General features: G+C 36.4%; 2 protein-coding genes across 3 annotated transcripts; both read left to right on the forward strand.

Moving 5' to 3' along the window:
* The first annotated feature begins 3,588 nt into the window (after positions 1-3,588).
* Positions 3,589-6,658, forward strand: LOC126621014 (probable mannitol dehydrogenase). Its single transcript, XM_050289372.1, has 5 exons — positions 3,589-3,746; positions 4,245-4,358; positions 5,325-5,838; positions 5,933-6,086; positions 6,292-6,658. Exons 1-5 carry the CDS (start codon positions 3,649-3,651, stop codon positions 6,489-6,491), a joined length of 1,080 nt encoding a protein of 359 aa, XP_050145329.1. The 5' UTR covers positions 3,589-3,648; the 3' UTR covers positions 6,492-6,658.
* A 2,949-nt stretch (positions 6,659-9,607) lies between these two features.
* On the forward strand, positions 9,608-14,823 carry LOC126621017 (probable choline kinase 1). Of its 2 annotated transcripts, XR_007622768.1 has the most exons (9): positions 9,608-10,105; positions 10,501-10,888; positions 11,747-11,868; positions 11,948-12,143; positions 12,262-12,379; positions 14,088-14,135; positions 14,226-14,326; positions 14,442-14,646; positions 14,752-14,823. XR_007622768.1 is itself a non-coding variant. In XM_050289376.1 (8 exons), the coding sequence occupies exons 2-8, from the start codon at positions 10,535-10,537 to the stop codon at positions 14,550-14,552; spliced, it is 1,050 nt and encodes a 349-aa protein (XP_050145333.1). In that variant the 5' UTR covers positions 9,608-10,105; positions 10,501-10,534; the 3' UTR covers positions 14,553-14,823. The 2 variants fall into 2 exon arrangements, 1 of the variants encoding a protein (XP_050145333.1); XM_050289376.1 differs by having other exon boundaries at positions 14,442-14,823.
* The last annotated feature ends 59 nt before the right edge of the window (positions 14,824-14,882 follow it).

Raw genomic sequence — 14,882 nt, forward strand, 5'->3', positions numbered from 1 at the left:
TGGAGACAAGTGCAACAAAGCACGTGCTGATTCATCGGCTACTTCTTCAAAATCAAAAGTATCTTATATCATCAGAGTTGCAATCATTCTGGACGGTGAACTCGTTTTGACCCTCAAATTCTTGGGTCAACTTACTAGGCGTTGTGGGCTGCACGTGCCGATTCACCACCCTTGAATCAAATCATTAAAGATCAAGTCACCAATTGGAAGAAGAGCCCATCAATCTTGAAGATCATACTGTTGACCAAACTGCTCAGGTGTGAATTAGAAAGATTGAACAAAGCAACAAGTCGTCACCTTCACCTCGTGCCTGTTTGCCATGTGTTCGAGTCAACCTTCAAGAATCAAGCCTCAACGGCCCTTGAAGAAAGTTTCCAGCCAAATTCAAGATCAAGCCTCGACGGCCTTTGAGGAAATCACAAGTCCGATTCAAGATCAAGTGTATACCACCCTTGAATCAAATCCAGTTCAAGAATAAGCTGAGGAAAGTCAACAACTGGAGGAATCTAGAAAATCCTCCAACCCAGTTCAAGATCAAAGATGTGGAAAGTCAATAAAGCGCAAAAACAAATACGTGCCGATTCATCCACTACCAAAGCCAAGGATCATCTACCACATGAAGCTCCTTGTGGTCCAATTTCAACCTTCAAGATCAAGCCTCGACGGCCCTTGAAGAAATCTCAAGCCCAATTTAAGATCAAGCCTCAACGGCCCTTGAAGAAATCGCCAGCCCAATTCAAGATCAAGCCTCGATGGCCCTTGGATCGACATCTACAGTAAGGGACTTCAAAACGCATCTCCTACACCCGACAAGCACATGTATACGACGCGCCTTGAAGTGGGGGCATTTGTAGACATCGAAATTTCGGTAAATAAATGTTGAACGATAAATCAAAGTTTCAACGCTCATGTATTACATAAATTTTACACGTAGCGTGTGTCTAAACAAAAAAATCGAAATAAGTTGGAAAAGTCATCAAACAGGACGCGTGTCAACGCCCGGCAGAAATGATTTATTTCATCTAATTATTTAATCCCCAAAATCAAGTTTTGGAATTCTATAAATAGAAGCCAATTTCATTCATTTGAGGAACCAAAATCATTAGGCAAAATTCTTGAAGCTCTGAAGCTCTGAAACTCCGAAGCTCTCAAGCATCCAGGTTCCCGAAGAATCAAGAAAGCTCTCTTCGTTCTTCGTTCTTCGTTCAACGTTCATCCTAAGATCAAGCCCAAACGGCCCTTTGGATTAACAATCATCCATCAATTCAAGATCAAGCCCCGACGGCCCTTGAAGAAAGCGTTATTCGTTCTTCGTTCATCGTTCTTCCAAGATCAAGCCCCGACGGCCCTTGGATCAACAATCCACCAAATCAAGATCAAGCCCCGACGACCCTTGAAGAAAGCACCATCATTCAATATCTGTTCATCTTAAGATCAAGCCCCAACGACCCTTTGGATCAACAATGTCGACAAATCCACACATCCAACCGTTTTTCAAGATCAAGCCCAAAAGCCCTTGAAGATCTGTTCATCACCGTTCTTCAAGATCAAGCCCAAAAGCCCTTGAAGATCCGTTCATCACCGTTATTCAAGATCAAGCCTCAACGGCCCTTGAAGAAACACTCATCCTCAAGATCAAGCCCCAAACGGCTCCTTGAAGATCTGCTCAAATCCACCTTCAAAGATCAAGCACACGGCCCTTGAAGAAACTTCCAACAGTTCATCCAAAATCAAGCCTCGACGGCCCTTGGATCAACGAAACATCCACAAATCAACACCTTACGGAGATCGAATCAGAGGATCAAAATAGAGAGAGATTGTAACCCAAAATCATCAAATACAAAATATTTGTTTGTGCACGTTGTTCTTGTCTCTTTCGTTTCAGGAATTTTCCGTGTTCACAAATTGGCACGCCCAGTGGGACAATCTCTACCTCTCATCTCTTTCTCCGTTCAAGGAATCCAAACACACCTCAAAGTCAATGGCATCAAGCAAAGGACAAGTCGTTCTCGCAACCACCGAGGGAAGGATCCTAAGCACTTTTGTATTTTTAAAACAAAAAAAAAAGTATTTTCGAAAATGTAAACCATTCAAATTTAAGTCATATCTCTCTAAAAAATATTTTAATTATCAAGGGTTATAAGTTATTATTATTTTTTAAATTTAGATTGTTTCAAAAGATATGTTACTTTAGTTATTTATTTATTTATTTTTTGTCTTTTTAAAAAGTTACTTTAGTTGTTTTGTATTGTAATGTTTAAGAGATTTTTTATGTACGTATATACATGAGAATTTTTTTGTCTTATGCGTTTGGTATACAATTTTTTAAAGCTTGAAATCTTTTAAAAGTACACATATAACCATTGAATGATTCTATTTTTGTTTAATTGTTGATGAATAAAAGAGCAAGTAGATACAAATGACAATCCTTGCCGAAAATTGTAAATATAAAAAAGTTGGAAAGAAATACAGTCATAATGGCACAACTTAAAGAAAATGATTTAAGATCATCCAAATTACATCACTACAAGTTTCATTAGTGGCCTTAAGTAATAAAAACTCCGAGGAAAAAAAAGAGTGGCACATTTGCTTCCTTGGAAAAGAAACAAATGACAAATTGCAAACTACAAACCATCCATTTCTTGCAAGAGCCGATGACGGTGTCCCTTCCCTTCCAATCTTCCGTAGCATGCGAGCCACATTTTGGCTAATAGAAAGCCGTCAGTAGGACAAAACACTACACCTAATGAGACTCTAGTTAAATTAGATGTCACATGTATTCATTTGATCAATAAACTAGGATGTCACGTTCATGAGAAAACAAAACACTAATAAAGTAATAAAAACGAATGAGGTAGTTAATAGTCACACCACAATCAGAGTGGATGGTTTGGTACCTTGCCTTGTCTATGTCGAAGGTCAGAGATCAGAAATGCGAACAAACTATGAAAATACCAGTGAGCGACCAATCGAGGGCAGTAGGCCGCCAAATTATATATTGTTCATGATTTTATTTTGTGATAAAAGATTAAATTATTTTTTTGTTTTGTTTTTGTTGAAAAAATAAATAATACTATGGTGACTATCTATTTAAATCGTATTTTGTATGTGGTTGTTGATGATTCGATTATTAAGTGTTGATTAACGTGTTTATTTTCTATAAATGACACATCACATGAATTGTAAATATAATCTAAATTAGTCTATTTAGTATTACTCGATAATAAATAGTTTAGATACCGACCATGCATGGATGGCACCAGAAATGACTTGGATTTTCCATGTGAACAGTAAGGACAACTATTTTGATATATACTTTCTTTAGCTAATAAATCGGTATACGTCAATCCCCCAAGCATCAAACCCTCTCACCACACAAGAGATTTTTCAATGTGCTGAGAACACAGTCCGGTACAACAAGTGTTATAATATAAGTTGTTAGATACTTGATAAAAAAAATTTCAACCACTTATATTTATGACACTTGGTATACTAAGTCATGTTCCCGGCACACTGAAATTTTTTTTCCCACCACACATACTTAGCTATAATATTTATCTGTGTGTACACACACACACGCATCTAGCACTCTATAAAGCTCTCATATTCTTTCAACTAAAAGAAGAAAGCAGATAATTAAGAGAGAAAATGGTGGAATCTCCAGAACAACAACACCCCAAGAAAGCCTTTGGATGGGCTGCCAGAGACTCATCTGGTGTTCTCTCTCCCTTCAAATTCTCCAGAAGGTTTATCTCCATTTTATCTTTTACATTCTCCATCCAATTGGTGTTTCATTAATCTTTTTGTTTTTCTTTCATCCATCTACAATTTGCGTGCTGCACGTAGTTCCTAGGAAATACAATGAAAATCCAAGAAGGAAAAAAGTGTATTTGACAACTTGAACCTTTGCAATACCAGCAATTAGATAAATTGTTTTGAATACTTACATTTCCAAATTGTACGTACTTCGAAATATGAACTAATTAGTGCACCTAAAATCGTGTACTTATGTATATTTTCGAATTAATATACCTAAGACTAAAATGAAAACTAAATCTAACCCAACTATCTAACTTTCTAACAAAAAGTTATTTACTTAATGAATTTAAATCAATAGTCATTTGAGTTCAGTTGTTCATGTCTTAGTAGTGGGTGCAACTGAAGTTGTTTATTCTTCTGCATATATAAACGGATCAGAATGCAACCTACTCAATTTATCTCAAATTACTATAATTTGGTTGCAGGGAACCAGGAAAGAACGACGTCACGTTCAAAGTATTATACTGTGGAATATGCCATACAGATCTTGACATGATTAAGAATGAATGGGGAAATTCTACCTATCCTCTACTTCCGGGGTACGTATACATACCACTCTATACTAAACTTTGTTATGACAAGTTAATGACTTTAGTTAAATTAACTGTCCATTAATTAATCTGTAATATAGACAGACCTAGTTACTGTACGTACTACAGATGAGTTGTCTATTACATTTGAACACTATGACCTTATTTGACAACTTTGACTGTACTAACTATTTCAATCAGATATGATAAATAATCATCGGATAGTACTGAGTAAATTAATCGGGTGTTTAGTGTAATATTGGACTAAGAACAATATTATTTATACTGTACCGGATATGAATGCAATGTGTTTATCTAAAAACCCAAATACTTTTCAAATCCTAATTTTCAAAATAAAAAGCAGATTAAAAAGCTCCAAATTAAAGAAAAAAAAAAATGCCCGGATGAAAATTTTCCTAATTTCCAAGTTGTATCATCATTCTCAACCAAGATTCCAAAATAAACGCATATTAGATCAGAAAAATAGCAAAAAGATATCCAATTCGAATTCTCAACCAAGAGCAGGAGATGGCGAGAACGGCGATGGCGAGAGAAGGCGACGAGGAGAATGACGACGGGGAGATCGATGACGGCAAGAGCAGGCGACAGGGAGATCAATGTCGGCGAGAGTAGGCAACGGGGAGAACGGCAACGGCAAGACGAGATGACGGCGAGAACGACGATGGCAAGAGGTGGTGTCGTGGAGAATGAAGTGAGAGAGAGAAGAAAGGGAACCGGAACCAGACTAATAATCCACTCATTTCCTACTAAATAAGCAGACTGACTAAATTAATCCGACGACTATTTAATACGAGAAGACACCAAACAACCGGGTCCGTATTATTAGTCCTATCCGATCCCTTATATAACCCACCAAACGAGGCCTACGTATATGATGAATTGGATTAATGTGCTAACCATGTAACTAGCTTGTCAAATGTGAACTTAATTAATTTAATCGGGCAATGCATGCAGGCACGAGATTGTTGGTGTAGTAACTGAGGTAGGCATCAAAGTAGAGAAATTCAAAGTTGGAGACCATGTCGGTGTTGGATATATGGCAGGATCTTGCCAATCTTGTGATAGTTGTTCCACCAATGCTGAGAATTACTGCCCCAAAATGATAGCGACTTTTGGTGACATATACCATGACGGAACCCCAACATATGGAGGTTACTCTGACATCATGGTCGCCAATGAGCAATTTGTAGTCCGTATTCCAGGCAGTCTACCTCTCGATGGCGCTGCTCCTCTCCTATGTGCTGGGGTTACAACTTACAGCCCCTTGAGGTATTTCGGACTTGATAAACCCGGTATGCATGTGGGTGTGGTTGGCGTCGGTGGCCTAGGTCACGTTGCCCTGAAGTTTGCAAAGGCTATGGGGCTCAAGGTCACAATGATCAGTACCTCCCCGAAGAAGAAAGAGGAAGCTATTGAAAACCTTGGTGCCGATTCCTTTTTGATCAGCCACGACGATGGCCAAATGCAGGTGATAATACGAATAATAAGATCCAATAAATTTATGACTTTAGTCATATTTGTGAGCACTGTGACATACAGATGTGTTTATTTTGATTGTGTAGGGTGCCGTGGGCACAATGGATGGGATCATTGACACTGTTTCTGCAGTACACCCTCTCTTGCCTTTGGTTGGACTATTGAAGTCTAATGGAAAGCTTGTTCTGCTTGGAGTACCAGATAAGCCTCTTCAGCTACCAGTTTTTCCTTTGCTCATGGGTAAGCAGATGAATTCACACTAACTTCTAACCTTAATTGGGTTTAGATAAAAGAAAATTATGATTTAAAAGAAAAAAAAAAAAACTAAATGTCATGTGTAACTAAGTGCGTGCGGAGAAAGATGGTGTGTTGAAATCAGTTTGTTTTACATTTGATCGGTTGTGTATTTACATATTAACATTAGATTCTTTTTTTGTAATTTTAGGGAGAAAGATAATAGCTGGTAGTTCTATTGGAGGAATGAAGGAGACCCAAGAGATGTTTGATTTCGCAGCTAAGCACAACATAACAGCGAACGTTGAAGTTATATCAGTTGATTATGCAAATACAGCTATGGAACGTCTTCTCAAAGGAGACATTAGATACCGTTTCGTCATTGACATTGGGAACACATTGCACGTCTAGGTCTTACGTTTTGCATCCGAATTGTTCAAGCACTCTAAAATTAAAACTGATCAATCATTTCGCACATTTTTATTGTCTACTATATCTAGGTTTTATGCAAAACTGTGCCTTATAATCTGCAAAATGTGATATGCTCAATTCTGAATAAATAAAACTAGATATAATTAGGAGTGGTTTTATATTAGGAAGTTGCAATCCACGTCCTTACGACTGGACCACTTGCTATGATTAAAGGCCCAAAGAGTAGATGAGAGTTGATGTGTCACAAAAAGTTAATTTTCTCAAAACAAATGAGTTGGATGAGAATATCATGCATCTAGATGGAGATTGGAATCCAATCCAAGCGTTCAACCCAGTTGCACCAGAGAAATTTAAGCTTGTTTAATACACTTTGACTCCAAAAATTAATGTAATATAAACTGAAAAATAGAACGATGTGTGATAACCAACGAATGAAAAAGTAATAGCAGACATTTCTTTATTGCACGACGAATCTCTTGTTTATTATTATAAGATGGCAATTCATACAAATAAAATTAGAGAAAATTAAAAAGTATAAAGTATAATAACATAAAATTGTTCTGGTGTCTCTGCAATCAAGAAAATAAAGACAAAGTAAAACTTTGTCACACTAATGTGGTGTGAGCCAAAAGCTCTAAATTAACTAAGTTGACTTAGAAAAGGAATGAATGCACAAGCTTGTTGAGGAACAGTTACCGTTCCATTGAAGGTGAGCATACCAGAAGCCCTCCAATACCTAAGTCTCAGCTTGAAGGTGATTTTTAATAACATTTTTAGGATAAATTAATCCATCTATCACTTTGTAATTTGATTTAATTTTAGATCTAATTCTGGGTTGTGAATTTGAATAAAAAAAAAAAGAGCAAATCGTTGAACCCCAGAAAAATCCAGAAAAGAGAGGTACAATTAGAACTAAGGTAGGAAGATAGATACCCAAGGCCAAATATCTGAAGCCAATCTCCAGATCCCAAAACTGATCAAGTGGGAAGAAGATTTGGGTTCGATTGGACTTGGGCTGTTTTAGATATGCGTCCTTGGTGAGGCAGAGCAACGGAGAAAGAGGGAAAAGAAAGGTGTGTTTAATTGCAACCGCACGATCTGATTAAAGCGATTGGACCGCTCTCGTCGATGAAAAGCCAGTGTTTCAATCGACCCAACCACGAAAGCAACAGATTTGGGGTAATCTGTAGAATGGGTTCAAGGATTCGAACTTTATTTTTCAAATTCTAGAGGTAATACCAACTGTGTTCCGATTTGAAGGGTTCACAGTTTCGTTTTCTGGGTTTTTTTCCCCTTCCTTTTTGGTACCTATACATCAGTCCTTGTCTCCTTGAGGAGCCTAAGCTGCTGCCCAGAAATTGGGAAAAAAGATCCCAAATAATTGAACCCATTCGGAAAAGCTGTTGTGCAATTTGAATCAAGCAGGAGGACACCCAAATACATTCTCCAGAAAATGTCCAACTGGAAAAACCAACAATTCCAATTCCTTGAACCCATTTGTCCAGAAAATTATAAAGAAAAAATAATAATCAAATCGTTTAACCCGTTCATCGAATTGCCTATAATTGATAAGGCGGAGGAAACCCATATCTGAATTTGGGAAACAACACGCCAGGAAGAGATAGAAAGATTGGGGTTTTGGTTTGCGATTCGTCATTCGCGAGGGAGAGAAAGTAAAGGACGAAAAGAAAGAACAAGGAAAAATGGCCGGGTGTTTGATGCTCATTGGTCTGGAACACCGTCACTAGTGAGTTGTTGTTTCTGGTGCTTTGAAAAATTTCTCTATTTTTAGACCAAGCACGGCGCATTACCAACATCATTGATATTATCCTTACATAATCATCTATTACTAAGTATTAAGTTATATAATAAAATAATATCAGGGTGGAATCTCCCATATAAGTTGTATATGTCATATTATTATAATTTTCATGTGAAAATTTGTTGAGAGTAAATCCTATATTGGGATAAGAAAATGACTTTGCATGTGCTTCTAAGCGATCGAGTTGCTTTAATATTATCAATTGGTTTTTTTGGAGAAACCCCAACTTTCTACAAACGCATAGTTTTTTCTGAGTGATTGGTATGAGTGATAAGAAGGGTCATTTTGGTTCCGGTCCCTAATCAACCTAATTGTTAGACTAAAACCTTGTTTGTTTAAATATTTTGATCGAGATCTTTAACATCATTTAAGAGATTTAATTCATGCATTATGCATTTAATGTCCCACAAATTATGAAATTTAAACAAATTCAAATAATATTTTCAAAATATAATAAATACTTAAAAATAAATATTAGAGTAATATTTTTCTCAAAAAATTATAGCAAGAAAATAATGTACCCACATAATTATTAACACATTTAAAAAAATAACTACTGATATATTTTAAAACATAAAATAAATACATATAATTAGCATGGGTACATTTAGCACAATTAAAAATGAGTATAAATAAATTAAAAAATATGGGTACAAATATAAATAAAACTTTAAAAAAATATGGCCACAAAAAGAAATTAATATATGGGTACAAATTAAAACTGAAAAGAAAATTGGTGCAAATTAAAAAAGGGTTGCAAATTAAAAATGGGTACAAACTAAAAAATAAAAATATATGATAAAAAATTTAGCTATAAATATAAATATACCAAATGTAACATTATTTTTAAGAAACAAAAATATATTTTATTATTGAAATAATTAATGACGTTTATTAAAACCTAAGGATTTTAATAAAAAATTAAAAAAAGAATAATGTTTTAATCAATGGAGTAGCCAAAAAAAAGATGAGAACGTAATTTCTTCTTATAAGAATATTATCATTACTCCAGTTAATATTCTATTCTATTTATAATATATAAAAATATTTAAAATAAAAATGATATCGTTTATTAAAAAAAAATATTTAAAATCAAATTGTACTGAATTACATGGATGCCATTTGCCGACGAAATATGTTGCCAACTTCCCACCACCACACCAAGGCATTCCACGCGTTTTGTTCATAGGAGGAAAGCAGAGAAGACAATCCAAAGCTCAAGTCTCTAGCGAAAGAGAAGGCTTCATCTGCCCACCTTGCTTTCATATAACCGGGCCCCGCAGGCACCACATTTTCTAGGTGCGCTCTGCTTAATCCATGCATACTACGACCAAAAGTCTGAGACTTTGTTGACTTTTGACATTCAGCGTTCTTTAACCCAGTAACGAAAGCAAACGCATGCACCGTAGAATTTGGTCAATTCCGACTCAGAATCTGGCAACCAGGTTCCATCTTAATTTTACATACCCAGAAGACCCGTTGCAGATTTTGGTCCTCTGCTTTTGCTTTTGCTTTTGCCAGAGAAACAGAGGGAAGAGTTCGTTTTTGGACTTTTTTTGTGAGCCCCACAACCCCTCCCCTCCGCATATAATTGGCTTAAAAGGGTTCTGGGTTCTCTTTTGGACCAAAAAGGAGATTCTGTTCTTTATTTCAAAGGTTATTATTATTCTTTTGAACTTCGAAAGATTGTTTCCAACATTGATATATATAAAGCAGTGCAGTTTGGCATATCAAAGCAACCTGCAGCTTTCTTGGTCCTCTAATTCTTTAGGTGAGTTGCTCTGTTTCTCAATTTATTGATGTTTTTTTGCTTTTCTTTCATCTGGGTTCTGTAATTTTCATATACTTTTTGTTCTTTTGATTCATTTGCTGGTATGATCTTCTTCTAACTGCTGAACTTAGTAGAGCATTTCAGTCAGATATTACAATTAAATATTGCATCTTTGAGGAGCTTTTTTCTCCTTGAATTTTACTGTTTGATTCTTGGGTATGTTTATTTCTTCTTGCTCGACAGTTTTTTTTTTTTTTTTTTTTAATTCCATCGGTTGTGATATTGATATGATTAGATTATTGCAATTAAGCATTTTGATTAGATTTCAGCAAACAACATAAGATTCGTGCCGGAATTCGATAAGATAGAAGCTAATAGAACACTTTGATATGCAGGGGAAGCCTGTTTGAATTGATAATTTGATACAAAATGGCCATAAAGACAATTGGTCTTATTAAAGGTCGACTTCCTGAGGAGTTAAAGAAGGTACTTTTATCTGTAGCTTCTGAATGGGGGGATGTAGTGGATGATATGAATGGCTTGCAGGTTATCCCATTGAAGGGGGCCATGACTAACGAGGTCTATCAAATAAGTTGGCCTACGAAAAACGGCGTAGACCTTTTCAGAAAAGTTCTGGTCCGGGTTTATGGCGAAGGAGTTGAAGTGTTTTTTAACCGGGAGGATGAAGTTCAGACGTTTGAGTGCATGTCCAAGCACGGCCAGGGGCCGCGCCTTCTTGGACGATTTGCAGAGGGACGGGTTGAGGAGTTCATTCATGCTAGAGTATGTGAACTGCTATGTTTACCATTTCATATTATCTTCTATTTTTTAGTAGTCTTCAGCTAATGATGTCTTTCAAATACTTTCACTAATCCACTATAATTGTCACTACTTTTCCTTATTCCCCTCTCTCTCTCTCTGCCTCTCTCTTTTCCTCCCCACCCCACCACACACTCATCTTAGTTTAATGGTTCAATATGCACTTTAGGACTAAATTGAATGATGCAGACAGCAAACAGAGAGGCGGTACGGTCACTGTAATCTTGACCGTTCCTTTTAAGTGGTACTATAGCTTCTTTTCTTTCTTTTTTTGGTATGATAAGGGTATCTGATTTCTTAATTGTTGTGAAAGGAAGAAGCCGTTAGTCACTTAATAAATCATTTTTGATGAGTAAATTTTTGATAAGATTGTGATAATACTAGAAAATATAGACTGTTGAAACCCTTGTAGGCCTAGTTTACAGAATTATGCTTACTGAAATACATTTTGGATACAACTGAACCGCGATTTGCAGAATCTTATAGTTAATCGAAAAATTAAAAGGAGAGGCTATCAATCTTTTAGCTATCGAGATAGATGATGAATATGTAATAGATCCTCTCCAGTTTCACCTTCTATTTACTGTGTCAGCTGGACAGCTTATGCATCGTCTAATTTGAATTGACTTCAGTGATCTTATATTTTCTCAATATAAACTATAAATCGTCAAAAAGGACTGTCTTATTTGTTTTTGAATTTTATCCACATCATACCAAAAACGAACAAAGGGACGTTTGAGGTTCACTGTAATCTCTTCAAATTACCTGTTGCAGAAGATATTTTTAGCATCTCCATAAGCTATTTGTCTTTTGAATTCCCAGACGCTATCAGCTGCTGACCTCCGTGATCCCAAAATATCTGCAATTATAGCAGCTAAGCTTAGACAGTTCCACAATTTGGATATGCCTGGTCCGAGAAATGTAGTCCTTTGGGATAGAATGAGGTAATTTTATATTTTGAAAAGCTAAAGTTTCCCTTTTGAGGATTCATGAATTTTTATGCAATTTACCTATTTTCCCCAGGAACTGGCTCAATGAGGCGAAAAACTTGTGTTCGATAAAAGACATACAGAAATTTGGCTTGGACACTTTGGAAGAGGAAATTAGTATGTTAGAGAAGGAACTGTCACAGGGCTATCAAGAAATTGGGTTCTGTCACAATGACCTGCAATACGGTAACATAATGATGGACGAAGAGACCAGATTAATCACTATAATTGTGAGTTCCTTACTCGATTTCAATGAAACTGTTTCATTATCGTTAACTCTTTCTGTGGTTTTAAATCTGTGTTGCAAATTGCTGTACAAGTTCTAATATGATTTTGTTATGTTTCCAGGATTATGAATATGCCAGTTACAATCCTGTTGCTTATGACCTTGCAAATCATTTCTGTGAAATGGTAGCGAACTACCACTCTGACACACCTCACGTTTTGGACTACAGGAACTATCCAGGTAACTGTTAATCTGTTAGTGATTCGCTCTTCATTGCATTTTCTCCTACTATAAGAGCAGTTCCACCGTTGCTAAGGTCCCCAGGCTATCCACTATTTAATCCACCTAGTGAACACTAACTGCCCTTAATGAATAGTAACTGCATTTTGCATCTCCAGCTCTACACTGAATAGTCCTGGCAATAGACAATAAAATATTAGTATTTTTTTAAATAATACAAAATAATTTATTTGTAATTTCGGATATGATTTTTAATCGGTCTCGTTGTACCACTTTCTATTAAAAAAATTATTTTTATTTTTTTAATTTTTTCTTTCACATGCTACAGCACACCATTCCAAAACCTTTGTTTTTTTTTTTTTTTTCACATGGTGCCGATGCACCATTCCAAAACCCTTTTGTATTATTATTATTTTTTTTCTTCTTTTCACATGGTGCCAACGCACCATTCCAAAAGCTGTGTGTGTGTGTTTTTTTTCTTTCTTTTTCAAGCTCAGCAGCTCTCTCTCACTTGAGCTCCAAAGGCAGGGCCTCAGACTCTAACAACATCAATAGCTGATCCGTGTAAAAATTCACAATTTTTCCTTAGTTAAGTAGGTAAAGGTCGCCAACTCCTTAGTTAAAATTTCTCTCTCTCTCTCTCTCCTCTTTCCCCCAAAAACAAATCCCAAATCGTGCGATCTGGGTGCGCGTGGAAGGAGGGGGATCGCAAGTGCGCGGAGGCGAAGGCAGCATGGGGTGCGGCGCAATGGCGTAGCCACCCACAAGGCTAAGGTGGGCTATAGCCCAGGGAGGTTTTCTGTAAGGGTAGTGTTATCCATGCACTCATTTTTACTTCTTACACACTTCTCTTAATTGTTGATTGTTCGGATCGAATGAATTGAAAATGATCACTGACAAAATATTAATAAGGCTGTGTTGGAAGTAAAAATGGATTTGTGAATAGATCTATTCTTTTGTAAACTCATGCTTAGAGCCTACTCAATTTCAATACATATTATTATTTAATGTATATTTAGTAGAGGAGAGATAGTAAATAATAGTTTTATGCTAAAAATTATAAATTAGTTCTATCTCTAGTCCCCCTTTATTCTATTCTTTAAAGAAAAAGACCATTTACCCTATGTAGTTTAGCCTCTGTGCTTCTTACTCAAGAAAAGATTAATAAGTTCTTTAAATACACAATTAAATCCCTATCTCTGCAATTCCCGACTTTCTGTGCACTTTTTCAATGAATGTCACATTTGGTACGTTCTTAATCTCTTTATTTACTTATTCTTGATTTAATTAGTAGGTTAATTATTTATATGGTCCTTTAATTTATCGGTTAGGGTTATGATTTTAAGAATAGTTTATATTATATTGTTGTTCTTTTATATTGATTATTATATATTTTATAGAAGCAAAAAATATTGTGGCTGACGTCGCCCTGATGTCAGCCCACGTCACATTGCCTTCGGGCTCTCGGGTTGGCAACTCGTGCCGGGCCTCTCCCTCGAGCCTGCACAGGCTCCCTCACCAGCACACGCTGGGCTTGCTTGCTCAGGCTCTGCCACTGTTCGCAGGCCTGTCCCTTGGGCTCTAGCACACGCTGGAGCTGCTCTAACCTTGAGCATTCAATCAAGCTGCAAACATGGAATTAATCATTTTTGTATTTTTATTTCGTTACAAATTAAATAATTTGGTTTTCTCCACTGCGTTGCATCAGGTCTGGAGGAGCGCCAGAAATTTGTCCGTGCATATCTGAGCTCTGCAGGTTAGTCTATTGGTTTTGCGAATGATTTGAATGTTTGATTTGAAAGCTTTGGTGATTCTCAACAAATTTCATCTCCAATATTCCATATAGATTACGAACCCAGTGATGCTGAGGTGGAGCAGCTAGTTGAAATAACAGACAAGTACACTTTGGCCAACCATCTCTTTTGGGGTTTATGGGGAATAATTTCGGTAATAATTTCTAATTTTTATTACACTTTTATTCGCAATAGCTTGTGTTTACATGTGTTCGAGTGATCGCTTCTTTGTGTGTGTAACGTAAGATACGTTCGCTGCTGGTTTGCAGGGTTATGTGAACAAAATTGATTTTGACTACGTTGAGTATGCAAGGCAGAGGTTTCAGCAGTATTGGTTGAGAAAGCCTGCGTTGTTGGGTTCTTCAGGCGATTCCCTGTAATAACACGAACAAGGACTTTATACTCGTTCGTACTTAGTGATGTTGCTTCATAAATTTCATCGGAAGTGTGAAATAGTTGTACAAATAAAAACGCGTGAGATATTTGTACCAAAGAAAAAGAAAAGAAAAAGATACGTGTGAGATATAAATATGAAATGTAGTTGTCAATGGCGTTGACAGCTGATAATAATACTCAAAGGGATGATGCTCGTAAACGTGCTTAGTTTCTTCTTTGTTTTGTTAATGTCTTGCACAAGTGCTTATTAGCTAATAGTTGTTGAGTATGAGTACCCTTGTGAACTTTATTGTGTATAGTTAGGGGGTGTTTTA

Source organism: Malus sylvestris, chromosome 5 (assembly GCF_916048215.2).
Source record: "Malus sylvestris chromosome 5, drMalSylv7.2, whole genome shotgun sequence".
NCBI lineage: Eukaryota > Viridiplantae > Streptophyta > Magnoliopsida > Rosales > Rosaceae > Malus > Malus sylvestris.

What these genes read in the sequence shown, in the direction of transcription:
- LOC126621017 (XM_050289376.1), top strand. Translation starts at nt 10,535, where the DNA reads ATGGCCATAAAGACAATTGGTCTTATTAAAGGTCGACTTCCTGAGGAG. An exon ending in AGGAGTTCATTCATGCTAGA is followed by an intron (nt 10,889 to 11,746) that starts GTATGTGAACTG and finishes TTGAATTCCCAG; the next exon opens with ACGCTATCAGCTGCTGACCT. An exon ending in CCAGATTAATCACTATAATT is followed by an intron (nt 12,144 to 12,261) that starts GTGAGTTCCTTA and finishes TTATGTTTCCAG; the next exon opens with GATTATGAATATGCCAGTTA.
- LOC126621014 (XM_050289372.1), top strand. Translation starts at nt 3,649, where the DNA reads ATGGTGGAATCTCCAGAACAACAACACCCCAAGAAAGCCTTTGGATGG. An exon ending in CCCTTCAAATTCTCCAGAAG is followed by an intron (nt 3,747 to 4,244) that starts GTTTATCTCCAT and finishes ATTTGGTTGCAG; the next exon opens with GGAACCAGGAAAGAACGACG. An exon ending in ACCTATCCTCTACTTCCGGG is followed by an intron (nt 4,359 to 5,324) that starts GTACGTATACAT and finishes CAATGCATGCAG; the next exon opens with GCACGAGATTGTTGGTGTAG.